Source organism: Canis lupus, chromosome 14 (assembly GCF_011100685.1).
Source record: "Canis lupus familiaris isolate Mischka breed German Shepherd chromosome 14, alternate assembly UU_Cfam_GSD_1.0, whole genome shotgun sequence".
Taxonomy (NCBI): Eukaryota; Metazoa; Chordata; class Mammalia; order Carnivora; family Canidae; genus Canis; species Canis lupus.
In genome coordinates this window covers 30,986,252-31,003,286 of record NC_049235.1, presented here as the reverse complement: position 1 = coordinate 31,003,286, position 17,035 = coordinate 30,986,252, and the positions used below count along the sequence as shown (strand labels likewise).

The 17,035-nt window shown below is 37.6% G+C and overlaps 1 protein-coding gene across 1 annotated transcript in view; it reads left to right on the top strand.

Moving 5' to 3' along the window:
* Positions 1–17,035, top strand: part of CRPPA (CDP-L-ribitol pyrophosphorylase A) — a 292,641-nt gene that overhangs the window by 33,584 nt on the left and 242,022 nt on the right. The window contains exon 3 of the mRNA XM_038556990.1: positions 4,204–4,353. Coding sequence (XP_038412918.1) covers positions 4,204–4,353 — 150 coding nt within the window. The remainder of the gene's footprint in view (positions 1–4,203; positions 4,354–17,035) is intronic.

Here is a 17,035-nt window from a genome sequence, read left to right as displayed (position 1 = left end):
TATTTTTGGAATAATGTGAGGAATTGGTATTGAAAGATTGTTTCTTTGGTGTAACCAGTGAAGCTGGCTGGGATTTTCTTCATGCAGAATAAAAATTTATAATTTTGTATTCTTGTTATGTATCTATTAAAATTGTCTATTATTGAATCAGTTTTTGTAGTTGATGCTTTCCCAGGAAACTGAAATTTCATCTAATTTATGGAAATACACTTGTTCATAGTTCTATATTCCATCTTATATTCCATATAACATACGGAACTATACTGTTCCATAGTTCTATATTTCTGTGAGATTGGTAAAAATACCATCACTTTAATTCCTGATTACACTAAATAGAATTCCCGCCTCCCACCCCCCACCCCCACTTGTTTGTGCATTACCCTCAAAGTCCATCTATGTTGTTGAAAATAGCAACTTATTTATGGCAAAAAAACCCACAAAACTTTCTTGTGAATATATGTAGCACACTCCCTTTATCCATTAATTGGTTGGTGGACCTTTAGATAACATCAATTCTAGATGTTGATAGTCTCTCTTCTATTACCTCAGGACTTGTTACTGTTGAATGCAACTTTGCTGGTCTATTTCAGAGAAGTTTTTTTTTTTTTTTTTTTTTTACCCCTACTAGTTGAAGTCTCTAAAGTCACTTCACAAAGGATACAATCTTAGGCATGAATATAGCCACCTTGTAATGACAGTGGTTTAGTAGGTTTTCTTTGTTTTTTTGTTAATCTCTTACTGTCTGATATCACACTCAACTGATACTCTATTCATTGCCTGCAAACTACTTGCTTTCTTCTTTTTTTTTTTTTTTGGACAATGCCTGAGGTATAAAATTCTCTATAATCTGATTCAATTACTTTGGCTCCATTGAAAGGGCAGTTTTTGAGGCCAGTATTGGAAATTTGTTCTGATTCCAGGGGGATTGTCATTACTTGTCTCTTTCTGTGGTTATCTATGGTAAAATAGCTTGCCAACAGTTGAGCTTATGGCTCTCTTATAGCTGCCACCTTTCTCTTAATTGCTTAGCCTAATGGTCTCCATTTCCTTTATGAGTGCACTTAGGTTTAAACATGGCTGCAATCATGTTCATATAAGATGAGTTCCCCAAAGGGAAACTTTTTTAAAGTTTAAAAGAAAAGTTTAAAAGAAAACTTCTCTTCTCTTCTCTTCTCTTCTCTTCTCTTCTCTTCTCTTCTCTTCTCTTCTCTTCTCTTCTCTTCTCTTCTCTTCTCTTCTCTTCTCTTCTCTTCTCTTCTCTTCTCTTCTCTTCTCTTCTCTTCTCTTCTTCTCTTCTCTTCTTTCTTTCTTTTCAAGAACCCTCACCCAGTCCTTGTCACCACTTAGATAAAGTTAGAGACAGGGGATCCCTGGGTGGCGCAGCGGTTTGGTGCCTGCCTTTGGCCCAGGGCGCGATCCTGGAGACCCGGGATCGAATCCCACGTCGGGCTCCCGGTGCATGGAGCCTGCTTCTCCCTCTGCCTGTGTCTCTGCCTCTCTCTCTCTCTCTCTCTTTCTCTCTCTCTCTCTCTCTCTGTGACTACCATAAATAAATAAAAATTAAAAAAAATTTTAAGAAAGAGACGAATACACAAGTGTACGTGCAGCATTAACGCTGTGACAGCTGGTGGTGGACACATCTAGCTGCCCCCGCTCTTGTCCCCTCAAGTCCTTCATGGACTTCCTCCCAGGACAGTTGACTAGGACACAGGACCCAGGATAGTTCCCAGAGTCCTTGGGACAATACAGGGAGCTTCAGTAACAGGGGAGCTGCAACCCAGACCAAAGGAAGCCCAGGAATGGATGATTGCTGGCAGTTTTTCCCATTGAGCCTAGGATTGGATCAGTAAGACTGCTTGAGAAGCAGGGGGCTAGGTGACAAGGTCATGGGATAGAAATGTTCTCCTCCATGATAGACTGATCCAGATCCAGTCCCACTATGAAGACAATGTACTCTTTGAACTGCAGCCTCACTGTGCTGTCCAGCCTTGGTACCCATCTACCTGGCATTGAAAGCTCTGCTCCATCTCCCACGTCGTAAGGGGGGAGTCTGTGGGTGACAAAGTCCTTTTTTATGCCCCCCTGCTGTTCTTGATAGATGTTCTTAGAGCCTGTCTCTGTCGCTGTAAAAATCACTCTCCTCACCCCTTGCTGGGGCATCTTGTTTTTCTAAGTAAAACTACTTTATGACCATGGTGACACTTGAAGACTCTTAGCTTTTTGTTAAGCTTCTCCTCCTGGTGCAAAACGTCTGCCCTATGTGAGATTGGGGTTAAGGGTATTCAGGGCCGAGCATCCATTCTGTGCTTACTGAGCCTGGGGTAGATACTCTATTTGGAAGTGGAGGTTATGTGGTGGGAAGAGTCTCCAATATCTTATCCACAGTTGGCTTTAAATTAGGTTCTGTGACTTGGAGCTGAGTGGGATGGGAAGTGCTAGCACTCTGCCCTTTGCACTGGGGGAGAGGAAAGACCCATCTCATCAGCCATACCTACTTGGAGTGGAACTTCAGACCCAGGGAGCTTCCTATTAAGGAAGAAAGATTATGACTTGAGTAACACAAGCTCTGTTTTTATCCGGATTTAGTTGATATTCTTAAATGTTTCATTTGCTACATGCCCTTCAAAGATTTTAAATGGTTGTTGTAAAACATTTTTCACTAGTTCTTTTGCTGGAGAGACAGTCTGCTGAAGTCCCCATGCTGACACTTTATGACTCACATTCTCTTAGGTATATATATATATACCTATTTTTTTTTTTTTTTTGCTTCATGACCTGATAAAAATATTTTGCCAATATCACCTATATATAGGTACAATATAAGAAGAACTTTTCCCTTAAAAAGCTGTGTGTGTGGGATCCCTGAGTGGCTCAGTGGTTCGGCGCCTGCCTTTGGCCCAGGGCGCGATCCTGGAGTCCCGGGATCGAGTCCTGCGTCAGGCTTCCGGCATGAGCCTGCTTCTCCCTCTGCCTGTGTCTCTGCCTCTCTCTCTCTCTCTGTCTCTGTCTATCATGAATAAATAAATAAAAAATCTTAAAAAAAAATCTTAGAAAAAATGCTGTGTGTGTGTGTGTGTGTATGCATGCATGCATATGTGTTTCTTTTGTCTTCTAGCCTTCTAGGTGTCAGGGTTGGCCAGTTGTGTTTTGTTCTTATTTGCCTTTTGCCTTCTTGGACATCACTGCTTCACTATCAGCCCTGGCTGTCTCCTCATTTTTGCTTTTATTTCTAGGCTCTAAACTTCTCCTTGAGTCACTAGAAATGTTGACAGTTTATAAACTGTCTACTTGGCTTACGTATTAGCTTTGATTTTTAGCCAATCTCTGGGATTTTATAAGCTAGTTTACAGGCTATCTATCTTACACAGATACTGGTCTTCTCAAGACCAAATTGGCTCATCAGTTTGATGTGCTGTAATATCTGTGTATTAGTTATGTGGAAGACAGGAACTTTTGGAGGAGGTTTGGTTAATGGTCTATCACAGGAACTGTACTTGAAAGCTGCTTCTCCATAGCCATTGTTTGGTAATGACCTTCAAGACTACAATCAAACACTACTAAAGATAAAGAGGATAAATTGTCAGGTATGAAGGTGCCTTTTTGTAATGTTTAGATGCATCTATAAACGAGATAGCTTTTATCAGAGCAATTGAAATCAATGGCTCCTTGAACTGTGGGAACCTTGCTCTGAGGTAGTGTGAAGGCAATGGTTTTTCATAGGTAGGTTCAGTCTCATTTTGGGGATGTTAGGGAATAGGTCTGTTTACTTAATTATCTGTGTTGATAGTAAATCTTTTGAAGGCATGCTAAGAAATATTGATGTGTAATCCATGTCTATATTTTCCATAGTAACTTTTCCTGCCCCCTTCCACCTTCATGGAATACCCACTTGGATGTTGTTGTTATTATGGTCTAGTATTAGATTTCAGTGACCAGTGAGCAAAGGATTGTGAACCTATAATGGAAATTAAAAAAAAAAAACAAAAAACACAAACTATCCCTTACATGGAACTGCAATATTAAGAGAGAGGGTTTTTGATGTAAAATACTGAATTCAAAACCAAATCAACACTTGGTCAAATGTTTTCTTGAGAGTACTTATTAAAGCTAGGAATAAAACCTCCCCAAAATGAGAAAATTCAGTTTGACTTTGAAATATGCCCTAAGTGAAATAAATGTTTATTTCGATCTTTTGTTCTTTAGGCAGCAGGAGCAATTCGACCTCTTGTATCTACTGTGATCAGTCCATCTGCTGATGGTTGCTTAGACCATTCACTTGATCGTGCCAGACACAGAGCAAGTGAAATGCCACAGGCTTTTCTATTTGATGTGATCTATGAAGCATATCAGCAGGTAAGAATCCTAATTTCTGAAAGTGTCTATATTGGTGGTCCTCAAGATTACTCCTCTTTTTGGGGATTTGCTGGAAGAACTTGTGGTATTCCACTATAGTTGAACTCATGGTTAGAATTGCTAATGGTGAAGTGGAGAGGATTCACAACTGAGTCATAGGAGAAACACGTGGAGAGTCTGGAAGAATCCATGTGTACTCTTAATGTAAGTTCTCATCTTCCCATGAGGGGTCACACAAAGCATCCTCTTTTCTCCCCATCAGCAATGAAAATTTGGCAACACTTCAGGGAAGTGCATTTGAGACTGGTGTCCAAGGTGATTGGTCACATAGGTATCTCCTGCCTTAGAATGTACAAAAATTTCAGATTCCCGGAAGGAAAACAAGTGTTTGACATCAGCCATGTTTCTGCAAACAGTAAAAGTTAGTGAACCACACTTAGCAGTTACCTGCCGACTGAAAATACTGCAAAAGCCAATTTCTCATATCAAGGTGGAAGGGTATTCAAAGGACAGCCATTTAAGGCTTTTACGGTAAATTTCCTACACAGCTATACTTTTAACAATTGAATTAACTGACTAAAAATCTCACATAGCTCATTCATGTTAGATTTTTCTGGGTTATCTTTGTTTTTCATGTAATGAAATGCTTTGGGACCTATATAACTTTTACCGAGATTTATTGGGTATTTATGGATAAATGGTTCCTGATTATTAGGTATTATGCTTGTCAGAAACTTCCCAGTGAATTAAATTAGAACTAACTTATCGTTTGGCTGATGTTAAATAATCAGTGAAGAGTTTGGAATGATGGACTTTAAAGAATATGTAGTAGTAGTAATAGGAATTTTGGCATTTATAACAATGCCTCTTGTTTTGGATAGAAGGTGATCACATAATAAGTTGATTCGATCTTGATTGGTTAGTTTTAAAGTGGGATGATGTAAATAAGAATACATTTTAATGATATGAATAGTCTGCCATGGTTTGAACTATTTATTTAAAATGACGACTTTGGAGTACAGGAATTGACCTGTATATGGCCATTAATTATATCAATGTTAAGCTGTCATAATTTTTTAAAAAAATTATTTAAATTCAATTAACATATGATATATTAGTTTCACAGATAGAGTTCAGTGATTCATCAGTTACATGTAACAACAGGACTCATTATATCATGTGCCCTCCTTAATGCCCCAATTTTTAATTCAAGTACTTTGTTCTACAGCCTAAATGTTGCAGAGCTAGATCACATTTTCTTTATTGCCTGAAATTATTCATCCTTAAACACCTGGAGTTATCACATACCTTTCTCCTAATATATTTTAGAAGAGAACTTGAATATAATCTCATGTTCTGCACATCAGAGAAGCTTTTTCAACAGCTTTTGCTGAATTAAGTGCTTATGCACTGAGGTACTGGTTCTCAAAGTGTGGTTCCCAGATAGCACTGGCATGCTTTGGAACTTGTTAGAATGCAAATTCATGGGCTCCACCTCAGACTTAATTAATTAGAAACTGTGGGAATGGGTCTCGGCAATTTGTCTCAACAAACCACTCTGCCACGTGATCTAATGCACACTGCAGGTTGGGAGCACCCTCCCTAAGGCTGTACTGTATGTAATGAATTAAACACTCTTCTTGGGAGAATTCAGAAAGTAGTAACATGGCAATAATTATCTATGTTCTGTGGTTCAGATGAGGAAAATTTTTTTTTTTAAGATTTTTATTTCTTCATGAGAGACGGGGGGTGGGGGTGGGGGGCAGAGACATAGGCAGAGGGAGAAACAGGCTTCCTGCAGGGAGCCTGATGTGAAACTTGATCCCAGGACCCCGGGATGATGACCTGAGCCAAAGGCAGATGCTCAACAACTGAGTCACCCGGATGCCCCATGATGAAGAATTCTTAATTATAGAATTGTTGTGAAGGTTTTCCTGTAAGATATTTAATTTTTTCCCAAGTTTTTAAAATTTGTTAAAATTAGCTAGTTAACAGTACAATGTTAGTTTTAGGTGTAGAACTTAGTGATTCATCACTTAAATAGAACACCTGCTGCTGACTATAAGTGCCCTCCTTAATACCCAACATCTATTCAAACCCCCCACCCTCACCTCCTTTCCAGTAACCTTTGGTTTGTTTTCTTTAGTTATGAGTCTTTTTCTTGGTTTCCCTCTTTTTGCCACCCCCCCACGTTCATTTATTGTGTTTCTTAAATTCCACCTATGAGTAAAATAATGTTATTTGTTTTTCTCTGGCTGACCTACTTCACTTAGCATAATACTCTTTAGCTCCATTCACATAGTTGAAAATGGCAAGATTTCATCCTTTTTGATGTATAATACTCCATTGTACATATATGCTACATCTTTATCCATCATTAGTTGGATATTTGGGCTTTTTTTTTTTTTTTGTAGTAATTTGGCTATTATAGGTAATGCTGCTGTGAACATGGGGGGGGGTGCATGTATCATTTTGAATTAGTATTTTTGTATTCTTTGGGTAAATACCTAGTAGTGTAATTTATGGATCATAGGGTACTTCTGTGAACATTTGAGGAACCTCCATACTGTTTTTCAGATTGGCTGCATCAATTTGCATTCCCACCAATAGTCCTCCTTTCTTGGCATCCTTACCAACACCTGTTGTTTCCTATGTTAATTTTAACCATTCTGGTAGGTGTAAAGTGAGGTTTCATGGTAATTTTGATTTGTATTTCCTTGATGATAAGTGATGTTGAACATCTTTTCATATGTCTGTTAGCCATTGATATATCTTCTCTGGAGCAATGTCTACTGATGTATTTTGCCCTTTTTAAAATTCTGCCCATTTTTAACTGGATTATGTTTTTGGGTGTTGAGTTTCATAAGTTCTTTATATATTGGATATTAACCTTTAATCAGGTCATTTGTAAATATTTTCTCCCATTCCATGGGTTAACTTTTAGTTTTGTTGTTTCCTTTGCTGTGCAGATGATTTTAATTTTAAGTTCCAATGGTTTACTTCTGATTTCGTATCTCTTGCCTCAGGAGACCTATCTAGTAAGGAATAGCTATGACCCAACTCAGAAGTTACTGCCTATGTTCTCCAGGTTTTTGATGCTTTCCTGTCTCATCCGTTTTGAATTTATTTTTTTGTATAGCATAAGAAAGTGGTCCACCTTGATCCTTTTGCATGTTGCTGTTCAGCTTTCACAATACCATTTATTTAAGAGATTATCCTTTTTTCCCATTGGATATCATTTCCTGCTTTGTTGAAGATTAATTGCCCAAACGGTTGTAGGTTCACTTCAAAGTTTTTGTTCTGTTCCATTGATCTGTGTTTGCTTTTGTGGCAGTACCATTTTGTCTTGATCACTACACATGAAGTTCAGAATTGTGATGCCTGCAGCTTTACTTCTAGTTTTCAAGATTGCATGGACTATTTGGAATCTTTTGTGGTTCCATACACATTTTAAGATTTTTTTCTAGCTCTGTGAAAAATGTTGATGCTATTATAATAAGGATGGCATTAAATGTGTAGATTACTTTGGGTAATGTAGACATTTTGACAATATTTGTTTTTCTAACTCATGAACATAGAATGTTTCCGTTTCTTTGTATCCTCTTGACTTTCTTTGATCAGTGTTTTATAGGTTTAAAGGTACAGATCTTTTATGTCTTGGTTAGCTTTATCCCTATATATCTTATATTTTATGGTATAACTGTAAATGGGATTGGTTCCTTGATTTCTCTTTGTGCTGCTTCATTATTGGTGTATAGAAATGCAATAGATTTCTATATGTTTTTGAATTCTGTGACTATAGTGAATTTCTCTATCAGGCCTAGCAGTCTTTTGGTGGAGTCTTTTAGGTTTTCTATAGAGAATATCATGTCATCTGCAAATAGTGAAAGTTTGACTTCTTCCTTGCCAATTCAGATGCCTTTTTTTTTTCTTTAAAGATTTTATTAGAGAAAGCATAAGCAGGGGAACCAGCAGAGGAAGAGGGAGAAGCAATGTGGGGCTCGATCCCAGGATTCTAGGTACATGACCTGAGCTGAAGGCAGATGCTTAACCAACTGTGCCAACCAGGCACCCTGGGTGCTTTTTACTTCTTTTTGCTGTCTGATTTCTAGGGCTAGGCCTTCCAGTAGTATATTAAATAACTGGTGAGAGTGGACGTGTCTGTCTTGTTCCTGACCATAGAGAAAAAGCTGTTTTTCTCCAGTGGGGATGATATTACATGTCAGTTTTTCATATATGGCCTTTATGATGTTGAGTTAAGTTCCCTCTAACCCTACTTTGTTGAGGGATTTTGTCATGAATGGATGTTGTTCATTGTCAAATGCTTTTTCTGCATCCACTGAGAGGATCATATGGTTCTTATCTATCCTTTTATTAGTGGGATGGATCATGTTGATTGATATGAAAATAATAAACTACCACTGCAGCCTGAGAATAAGTCCCACTTAATCATGATGCATGACTCTTTTAATGTGCTCTTGGATTTGATTTGCTAGTATTTTATTGAGTATTTTTGCATCCATGTTCATCAGGGATATTGGACTGCAGTTCTGTCTTTTAAGTGAGTGTCTGATTTTGGAGACGGGAATGCTGACCTCCTAGAATGAATTTGGAAGTCCTCTTTCCATTTCCATTTTCTGGAACAATTTGAGAAGAATAGGTATTAACTCTACTTTAAATATTTGGTAGGATTCCCCTGTGAAGCTGTCCAGCCATGGTCTTTTGTTTATTGGGAGATTTTTTATTACTGATTCAATTTATTTGCTGGGTTATTAGTCTTTTCAAATTTTCTGTTTCTTCCTGTTTTAGTTTGGTAGTTTATATTTGTAGGAATTTACCTATTTCTTCCAGATAGTCCAATTTGTAGCATATAATTTCATACTACTATAATGGTTTTTCTGGGATGTTATTTTTTATCTCTCATTTGTGATTTTATTGATTTGGGTCCCTTGGTTTCCTTTTTGATAAGTCTGGCTAGGGTTTTATCAATTTTATTAATTTTTTCAAAGAACCAGCTCCTGAATTCATTGATCTGTTTTATTGTTTCCTTAGTTTCCATGTCTTTTATTTCTGCTCTGTTCTTTGCTATTTTCCTTTTTCTGCTGGCTTTAGGCTTCATTAGTTGTTCTCCCCCGCCCCCCAGCTCCTCTAGGTGTGAGATTGGGTTGAGATTTTTATTGTTTCTTGAGTTAGGCCTGTATTGTTATATACTTGGCTTTAGGATTGCTTTTGCTATATCCCAAAGTTTTTGGACTGTTGCCTTAATTTTCATTAGTTTCCAATTCTGTTGATTTCTTCCTTGATTTCTTGGTTAACCCATTCATTCTTTAGTAGCATGTTATTTAACTTCCATGTATTTGTGGTCTATATAAAGTTTTCCTAGTGTTTGACTTCAAGTTTCATAGCATTGTGATCAGAAAATGTTCATGGTATGACCTCAGTCTTTTTGTATTTGTTAGGTCATGCTTTGTGACCTAGGAGGTGTATTTAGCTTTAGGATGAAGTGTTCTGAATAAATCTTAAGTCTATCTGGTTCAATGTGTCATTCAAAGCCATTGCTTCCTTGCTTATTACCAGCATAGATGATCTGTTGATGTAAGTGGAGTGTTAAAGTCTTTTACTATTATAGTATTAGCTAAGAGTTCCTTTATATTTATTAATTATTTTATAAATTTGGGTGCTCTCACATTAGGGGCATAAATATTTAGAATTGTTAAATCTTCTACTTGGATAGTCCCCTTTATTATGATACAGTGTCTTTCTTCATCTCCTGATACAGTCTTTGGTTTAAAATCCAGTTTGTCTGATATAAGTATGGCTACTATGGCTTTCTTTTGATGTCCATTTGCATGGTAAATGGTTCTCCATCCCCTCACTTTCAGTCTGCAGGTGTTGGAGGTCTAAAATGAGTGTCTGCAAGGCAACATATAGATGGGTCTTGTTGATGTTATTATTTTTCCATTCTGACACCATCTGTGCTTTGATTGGAGTGTTGAGTGTTTTTACATGCAGCATAATTATTGATAGATGGGTATTTAGTGCCACTTAATACTTGTTTTGTCATTGTTTTTGGAGGTTTTCTCTGTTCCTTTCTATTCTTGGCACATTGGGTGTTTACTTACCACTCAGTCTTCTTTAGTATCTATTACAGGACTGGTTTAGTGTTCAGAAACTCCTTGAGTTTTGTTTGTCTGGGAAACTATTTCTCCTTCTATTCTGAGTGATAGCTTTGCTGGATAGAGTATTCTTGGCTGTGGATTCTTCCTATTTGGCACGTTGAATGTATCATGCCACTCTCTTCTGGCTTGCCAAATTTCTGTGTAGAGATCTACAGCTAGCCTTATGGGTCTTCCCCTTGTAAGTTAGGGACTTCTTCTGTCTTACTGCTTTTAGGATTTTTTCTTTATCACTACATTTTGCAAATTTAGCTACAATAGGTCAGCTCGAACTGCTAACACCTTCTCTGGTCCCGTGCTCATAATCAACAAACACACTCAGGCTCAAGCTTTCCCCGCCCAGCCCAAATCACCTACCTCATCAAGTCATCTCCAAGTTACTTTCTTCCATGGGAGACATGTGGTTCAGTTTCCCTACTTAATGGACTTCTGAAAATGAGAAAAATAACTCCAGTCTCCGTTTATACAGTTTTAAAAGTTCATTCAATTAGATAATTGCCCCTCCAGCCCCCCAAATGAAAGAATGTCTAAACCCATCTAATGTGAGGAAGCAGAAAAGTAGTTGAGTTCTGTTTTGTGCTTCGCTCAGCTCTGAGGCACTGGGTCTCAGAGTAGTTCTGCTGAGGGAGTCTCAAATCTTAGGTTTGAAGAGGAAATTTATCATCTCATGGGAGGAAGCAAACTGGAGTGGTTTAAGAGAACACTCTGAAATTAGATTTAACCAGATTCAAATCCAATCCCTACTACTTCCTAGTTCTCTGACCTTGAACACTCACTTGATCTCAATTTCCTCACCTCTAAACTGTGAATACTCTGAGTACCTGCCTTGTAGAGTTAATATGGGAATCAAATAAAATAGTCCACATTAAAAAAAAAAAAAAAAGTGCAGCAGAGGGAAGAAGAGATTGCTGAATTGCAGAAAGCTCTAAGTGATATACAGGTCTGCCTCTTCCAGGAATGGGAACATGTTTTACGCCTCTACTCAGAAAATGACCGACTGAGAATCAGGCTGTGTTCCCCAGGAAGCAGACTCTGAGATGGTTGCAAGGGTGGTTATTAGTAGGAAGACTCTTCAGGAATAACATCTATGAGCAGATTTGAACTGTGATTCCATGATAGCAGAGGTTTCAGCCAACCCCACAGGGAGCTCTGAGGCCAGGATAGCCATTCAGAAGCAAAACGGTTGACCATTTGTGCCCTACAATGATCACTCAGTGGATGTAGGCTGTCACCAGAGAGGGGATGTAATCTTGAGAGAGGCAAGCCCCCTTCAGCCTAGGGCAATTCCTGAAGGACTCAGCTCTTGGGTGCTGGGTGTCTTGGTCCTGAAGGTGGCATCTGAGCAGTATTCTACAGCATCCACTACTACATTTTTTTTGATTGTGGTAAAATATACTTAACGTAAAATTTACCATCATGGTCATTTTTAAGTGTATAGTGCAACGGCGTTAAATATATTTATGTTAATGCAGCCATACTACTATCCAGCTCTAGAACTTTTTCATCATCCCATATAGAAACTCTCTACCCATTAAACAATAACTCCCCATTCCCCCCGCCAGCCCTTAATAACCACTGTTCTACTTTTCTATGTATTTGATTTCATAGAAGTAGAATCATATAGTATTTGTCCCATTGTGTCTGGCTTATTTCACAAAAAAAAAAAAAAAAAAAAAACCCAAAAAACCAAAAAACAAAACAAAAAAAACTATTTTGGACTATTTTGTTGATTTTAGTGGGAGTTTTCTATGTCTCCTGGATTGGGATGTCTGTTTCCTGCCCCAGATTAGGGAAGTTTTCAGGTGTTTCCTCAAATCTTCTGCCCCCTTTCCCTCTCTTCTTCTGGGACTCCTATGATATGAATTCTGTTATGTTCGATGGAGTCATTAAGTTCCCTAAATCTACTCTCCTGATCATAATTCATTCTCTCTCTCTTTCTCTCTTTTAGCTTTATTATTTTGCATTCTACTTTCTTCATTCATTCCTCTGCTTCTTCCACTCATGTGGTCATTACATCCAGTCTGTTTTGAATCTGTTACTGCTCTTTCCATTTCTGACCGGTTGTTTTTTTAGCTCTTTAACTCTGTGAGTAAGGGTTTCACTGATGCCTTACATGGTTTTCTCAAGCCTGGCAAATATCCAAAGACTGTTGATTTAAATTCTTCATTGGGTGTATTACCAGTATCTGTCTTGATTAGATCTCTGGCTGTGACTTTTTCTTGTTCATTCTTTTGAGATGGATTCCTCCATCTTGGCATTATGTCTAAGTCTCTGTCATCTTCTGTGTGTTTATTTATTTTATTTTTTAAGAAAAATTCACCATTTTTTTTCTTCTGTGTGTTAAAAAAAAAAAAAAAAGCCTGTTACATTTCCTGCTCTTGAGAGGAATAGCTTCATGAAAAAGAGGTCATATAGTGTTCAGAGCCTGGTGCTCCAAGGAGTGTCTCTGGTGTGTTTCGCGTGCATTCTGCTGTTGTGCTTTGTGGGAGGGAACCCCCTCTTATCTTTGAGGCCACTTGTCTGCAGAAGCTCTCCTTGCTTGTAGTGGACAATTTTTGATCCTTGGCATGAATATGGCGAGTTGTAACCAGGTGTGCTCTGGTCTACTTGTTAAGTGGGACGTTATGGTGCTTCCACTAGTCATGAAGCCTTGCAGAATGCTATAGTCAGAAGACATGGTGTAGGCAGGGATTCCTGCTAGTCTTCTGAGAAAGGGGCCTGCTGCACTGGGTCTTGGGCATATTTGAGAAAAGCAGCACAGCAGAGTGGTTTTGCTGTAAGTTCTTAAGAAAATTGAACATAAATGCGCACAAGAATTCTTAAATACCTGAAATAATTTGCTCTTCACTTCATATAATTTGTATACATGTATTGATTTTCATAGGCTAATAAAACAATATTGAACACTTCAGAAGAAAGGGAAAGTAAAACAACAAAGGCCATACCTAAAGTTATAAAATAAACACCCCCCCCACAAAAAAAACCCCAACCTTACCCAAAAGGTGGCTTCCTGATTTTTGAATCAAAATGAATAGGTTTTAACCTGAAACTGTGAAAGGAAAAACTAACTAGTTATATACAAGTTAACTGATAAAAGATAAACATTTTGAACTGTTTTTCAACTTAAGACCTATTTTGTGGAAATGTATTGGTAAACATTGAATATATATTTGGTGCTGAGATGCAACAGGGACTAAATAGACTACCTTTAATGAAGGATTTTATTTTAAATATACTTTGTTAAAGCTGAAATAAATTGATGAGATTATTTTGCAGCACAGTTTTTTTTTTTTGGAAAGAGTGATTCCGCATTGTGTTGTTAGCTGTTGGCTGGTCATATACGACATATGTTGAGTTATGTTCCCTCTGTACCTCCCTTGAGAGTTTTTATCATGAAAGGATGTTGAATTTTATAAAATGCTTTTTATCTATTGAGTGTATCATATTTTTTATCTTTATGTGTTATACAACATTGTTGCCTCCCACACACATATTGAACCATTCTTGCCTTTCTTGGATAAATCCCACTTGACCATGGTGTTTGATACTTTGATGTATTCTTGAATTTGGTTTGCTCATACTTGGAGGATTTTTGCATTTGTGCTCATCATCGATATTGGTATATAATTTTCTTCTAGAGTCCTTGTTTAGTTTTGGTGTGAAAGTAATGTTGGCCTTATAAGATTGGAAGTAATCTCTCCTCTTTTTTAGAGTTTGAGGAGCATTGTCGTTAATTGTTTAAGTTTTCAGGAAAATTACCTGCTAAAGCCATCTGGTTCTGGACTTGGGTTTGTCATCTTTCTGATGACTGACAGATTCTCCTTACTAGTAATCATTCTGTTAAGATTTTATGTTTCTGATACAGTCCTGAGTAAATACCTAGAAATTTATGCCCATAAATAGTATAATCTAAAAGAAATGGTTACATTGTTGTTCAAGACAGTGATTTTTTTTTTATACTCATGTTATCATTTATACTGTTAGATATTTTGCTTACAATTTAGACTTCTGTCTTGGAAAGTTTAGCTAAAGGTTTGTCTATTCTACTTTAAAGAAAACCAACTGTTTTCATTGATATTTTCTATTATCTCTGTACCCTTTTTCACTTAATTCTACTTTGATCCTTGTTATTCCTTCAAACTTTGAGCTTACTCTGTTGCTGTGTTTCCTTGAGGTGTAAAGTTTAGTAGTTCCTATTTCCTTAAAAAAAATTATTTGGCTTTTTAATAAAAAGGACTTAGCTCTATAAATTTTACTCTTAGAACTGGTTTTGCTGTATCCCATAAGTTTTGATGTGTTGAAAATTGCTGGATTTGCTACGGTCCTGTGGGACTCATGAGTGTGTGCCCTGTTGGCTATTAAAGTTCCTAGGTAATTTGCGTTTCCATCTCAAGAAGCACGTGCAAAAATTTGGGCACTCAAGTATGTGTACAAGCTTCTTCCAGGGAGATACTGGTGACTTTATTTTATTGTTGTAGCAGTCTAGAGGGAGGGAGTTAGGGGAAATGCCTATTGGCCTCTCCAGTTGAGAGGCAAGAGTAGCCAGTATGTTAGAGGTGTGGTTTATTAGAAGTCAGATCCTCCATAAACATAGCTTGTAAAGTTGGTAGTTAACTCCTATCTTCCGTTTTTCTTAAAATGAATCCTTTTCTCTGGTTTTGTTTGATCCTTAAGGAGATACTGCAGTTGGTGTTTACATATACATGCCTGTTGAAAAAATTGCTGTTAAGTTTGCAGAGTGAAGTTTTCAGAGTCCTATGACCACAAGCTTAATAGATGTTCAGCATTTAGAGGTATCAGGATCCTGTCTGTCACATGGGAGTCTTAAGGTTGGACTATAGATATGTGATACAAACCCTTTGCTTAATAGGGAGAAGCTGTAAAGCTGTGAGTTGGGAGTGCTCTCCTGATTGTATCATGCTGTGCTGTGTTGAGATGATTTAGGTTAGTTTCCAACTTTGACTCTTTCGATAAAGGCATTTTTCTCACCTGCCAGTGTGTAGAAGTCGCTCGCTGGGTTCTAGATAGCTTTCATATGAAATTGCTTCTGATGTGGCTGTAGGATGTGGGAAATTCAGGAGTCTCCTATGTTGCTGTCCTGTTGGGCTCTTTCTGTGAGGATTACATTTAATGGGGGAGAGAAACCCCTACTAAAAAAGGATAATTTACAAAAGTAAAAATTGCAACATTAAAATATAAAATGAACAAATGGAAAATTTTATTCAATACATGGAGGAGCCAGTATGATGACAGTATTGATTCAAAGAACATTTGAGAAGTGAATATGTATAGTCAACTTAACCAGGTCTGTTAGCATAAGATTGCTAATAATGTCTCACAGGGTCCTGAACTTTGGTATTGTCCATTTTATTGAAACTATTTGTATCACAAACAGAAGAAAAGTGTTGATGATAGTACCTTTAAGTCTGTCTTTTAATAAAAAAGTAAAATAAGTTTTGAAAAATAGTCCTTGTCTAACATTTGCCGCCTTTACACATTTTGGGATTTTTTTTTTTTTTTTTTAAAGTGAGAATAAGCACGTGCATGGTAAGTCAAATGGTGATAAGTGTTCAAAGAGAAGAGTAGGATATAGAGTTCTGGAGTGAGAGGTTGCTGTTTACTTTAAGTACTCAGACAAATACTCTGTGAGAAGGCTAAATTGAAGGTAGGGTGTGAAGGGAATGAGTCATGCAAATAAGTGAGAGTACAATATTTTAGGTATAGGACACCATGTAAGAAGGTCTGAAAGGCTAGAGAATAGTGATTCTGGTAGGAAGGACTGGGAAGAGATGTGTTGGAGAGCATCTGAGTCCCATATTATGTAGGGTTCTGATGACCATGGTATAGATTTCAGATTTTGTACTGAATGAAGATGGAAATTGAAGAGGGGATTGTGTAGAGTCCCACTTTCATGGCTTCATCCTGCCACTTGAGACGCAATAGATTGTAGAAGGCAAAGAAGAAAGGAGCCTTGATACTGATGGAAAAAGGTCATGATGACTATTTGGACAATTTGGAGAGCAGACAGTGAGATGTGAAGTGCTTGTGCTCTGAATACTTGAAGATAAAATGAAGAGGACTAGCCTATCGATTGTATATGGGGTTTGGGGGTAAGAGGAGATTCCTAGATAAAGAACTTGTTCTGAATAACTAGAAGAATACAGTTGCCCTACTGAGATGGAGAATGCTAGAGGATGAGAAGATTTCATGGGAGTTGAAGAGTTTAGTTTCAATATGCTAAGCCTGCAGTTTCCTTTAAACACCTTAAAAATACCAAGGAAGTAGTTGGACACAAAATATGGAATTCAGCGCAGAGGTCCAAATAAAGATAAGTACTTGGCAGCTGTCACCATATAGGCATTGACTACATTTGGTTTGATTTGAGAAGACAAAATGAGTGGGTACAGAATTAATGAAACACATACAAGGACTGAACCTTAGAGCAGTCCAGGATTTTGAGGTTGGAGGTGTATTAGTTTCCTATTGCTGCTGTAACAAACGATCAC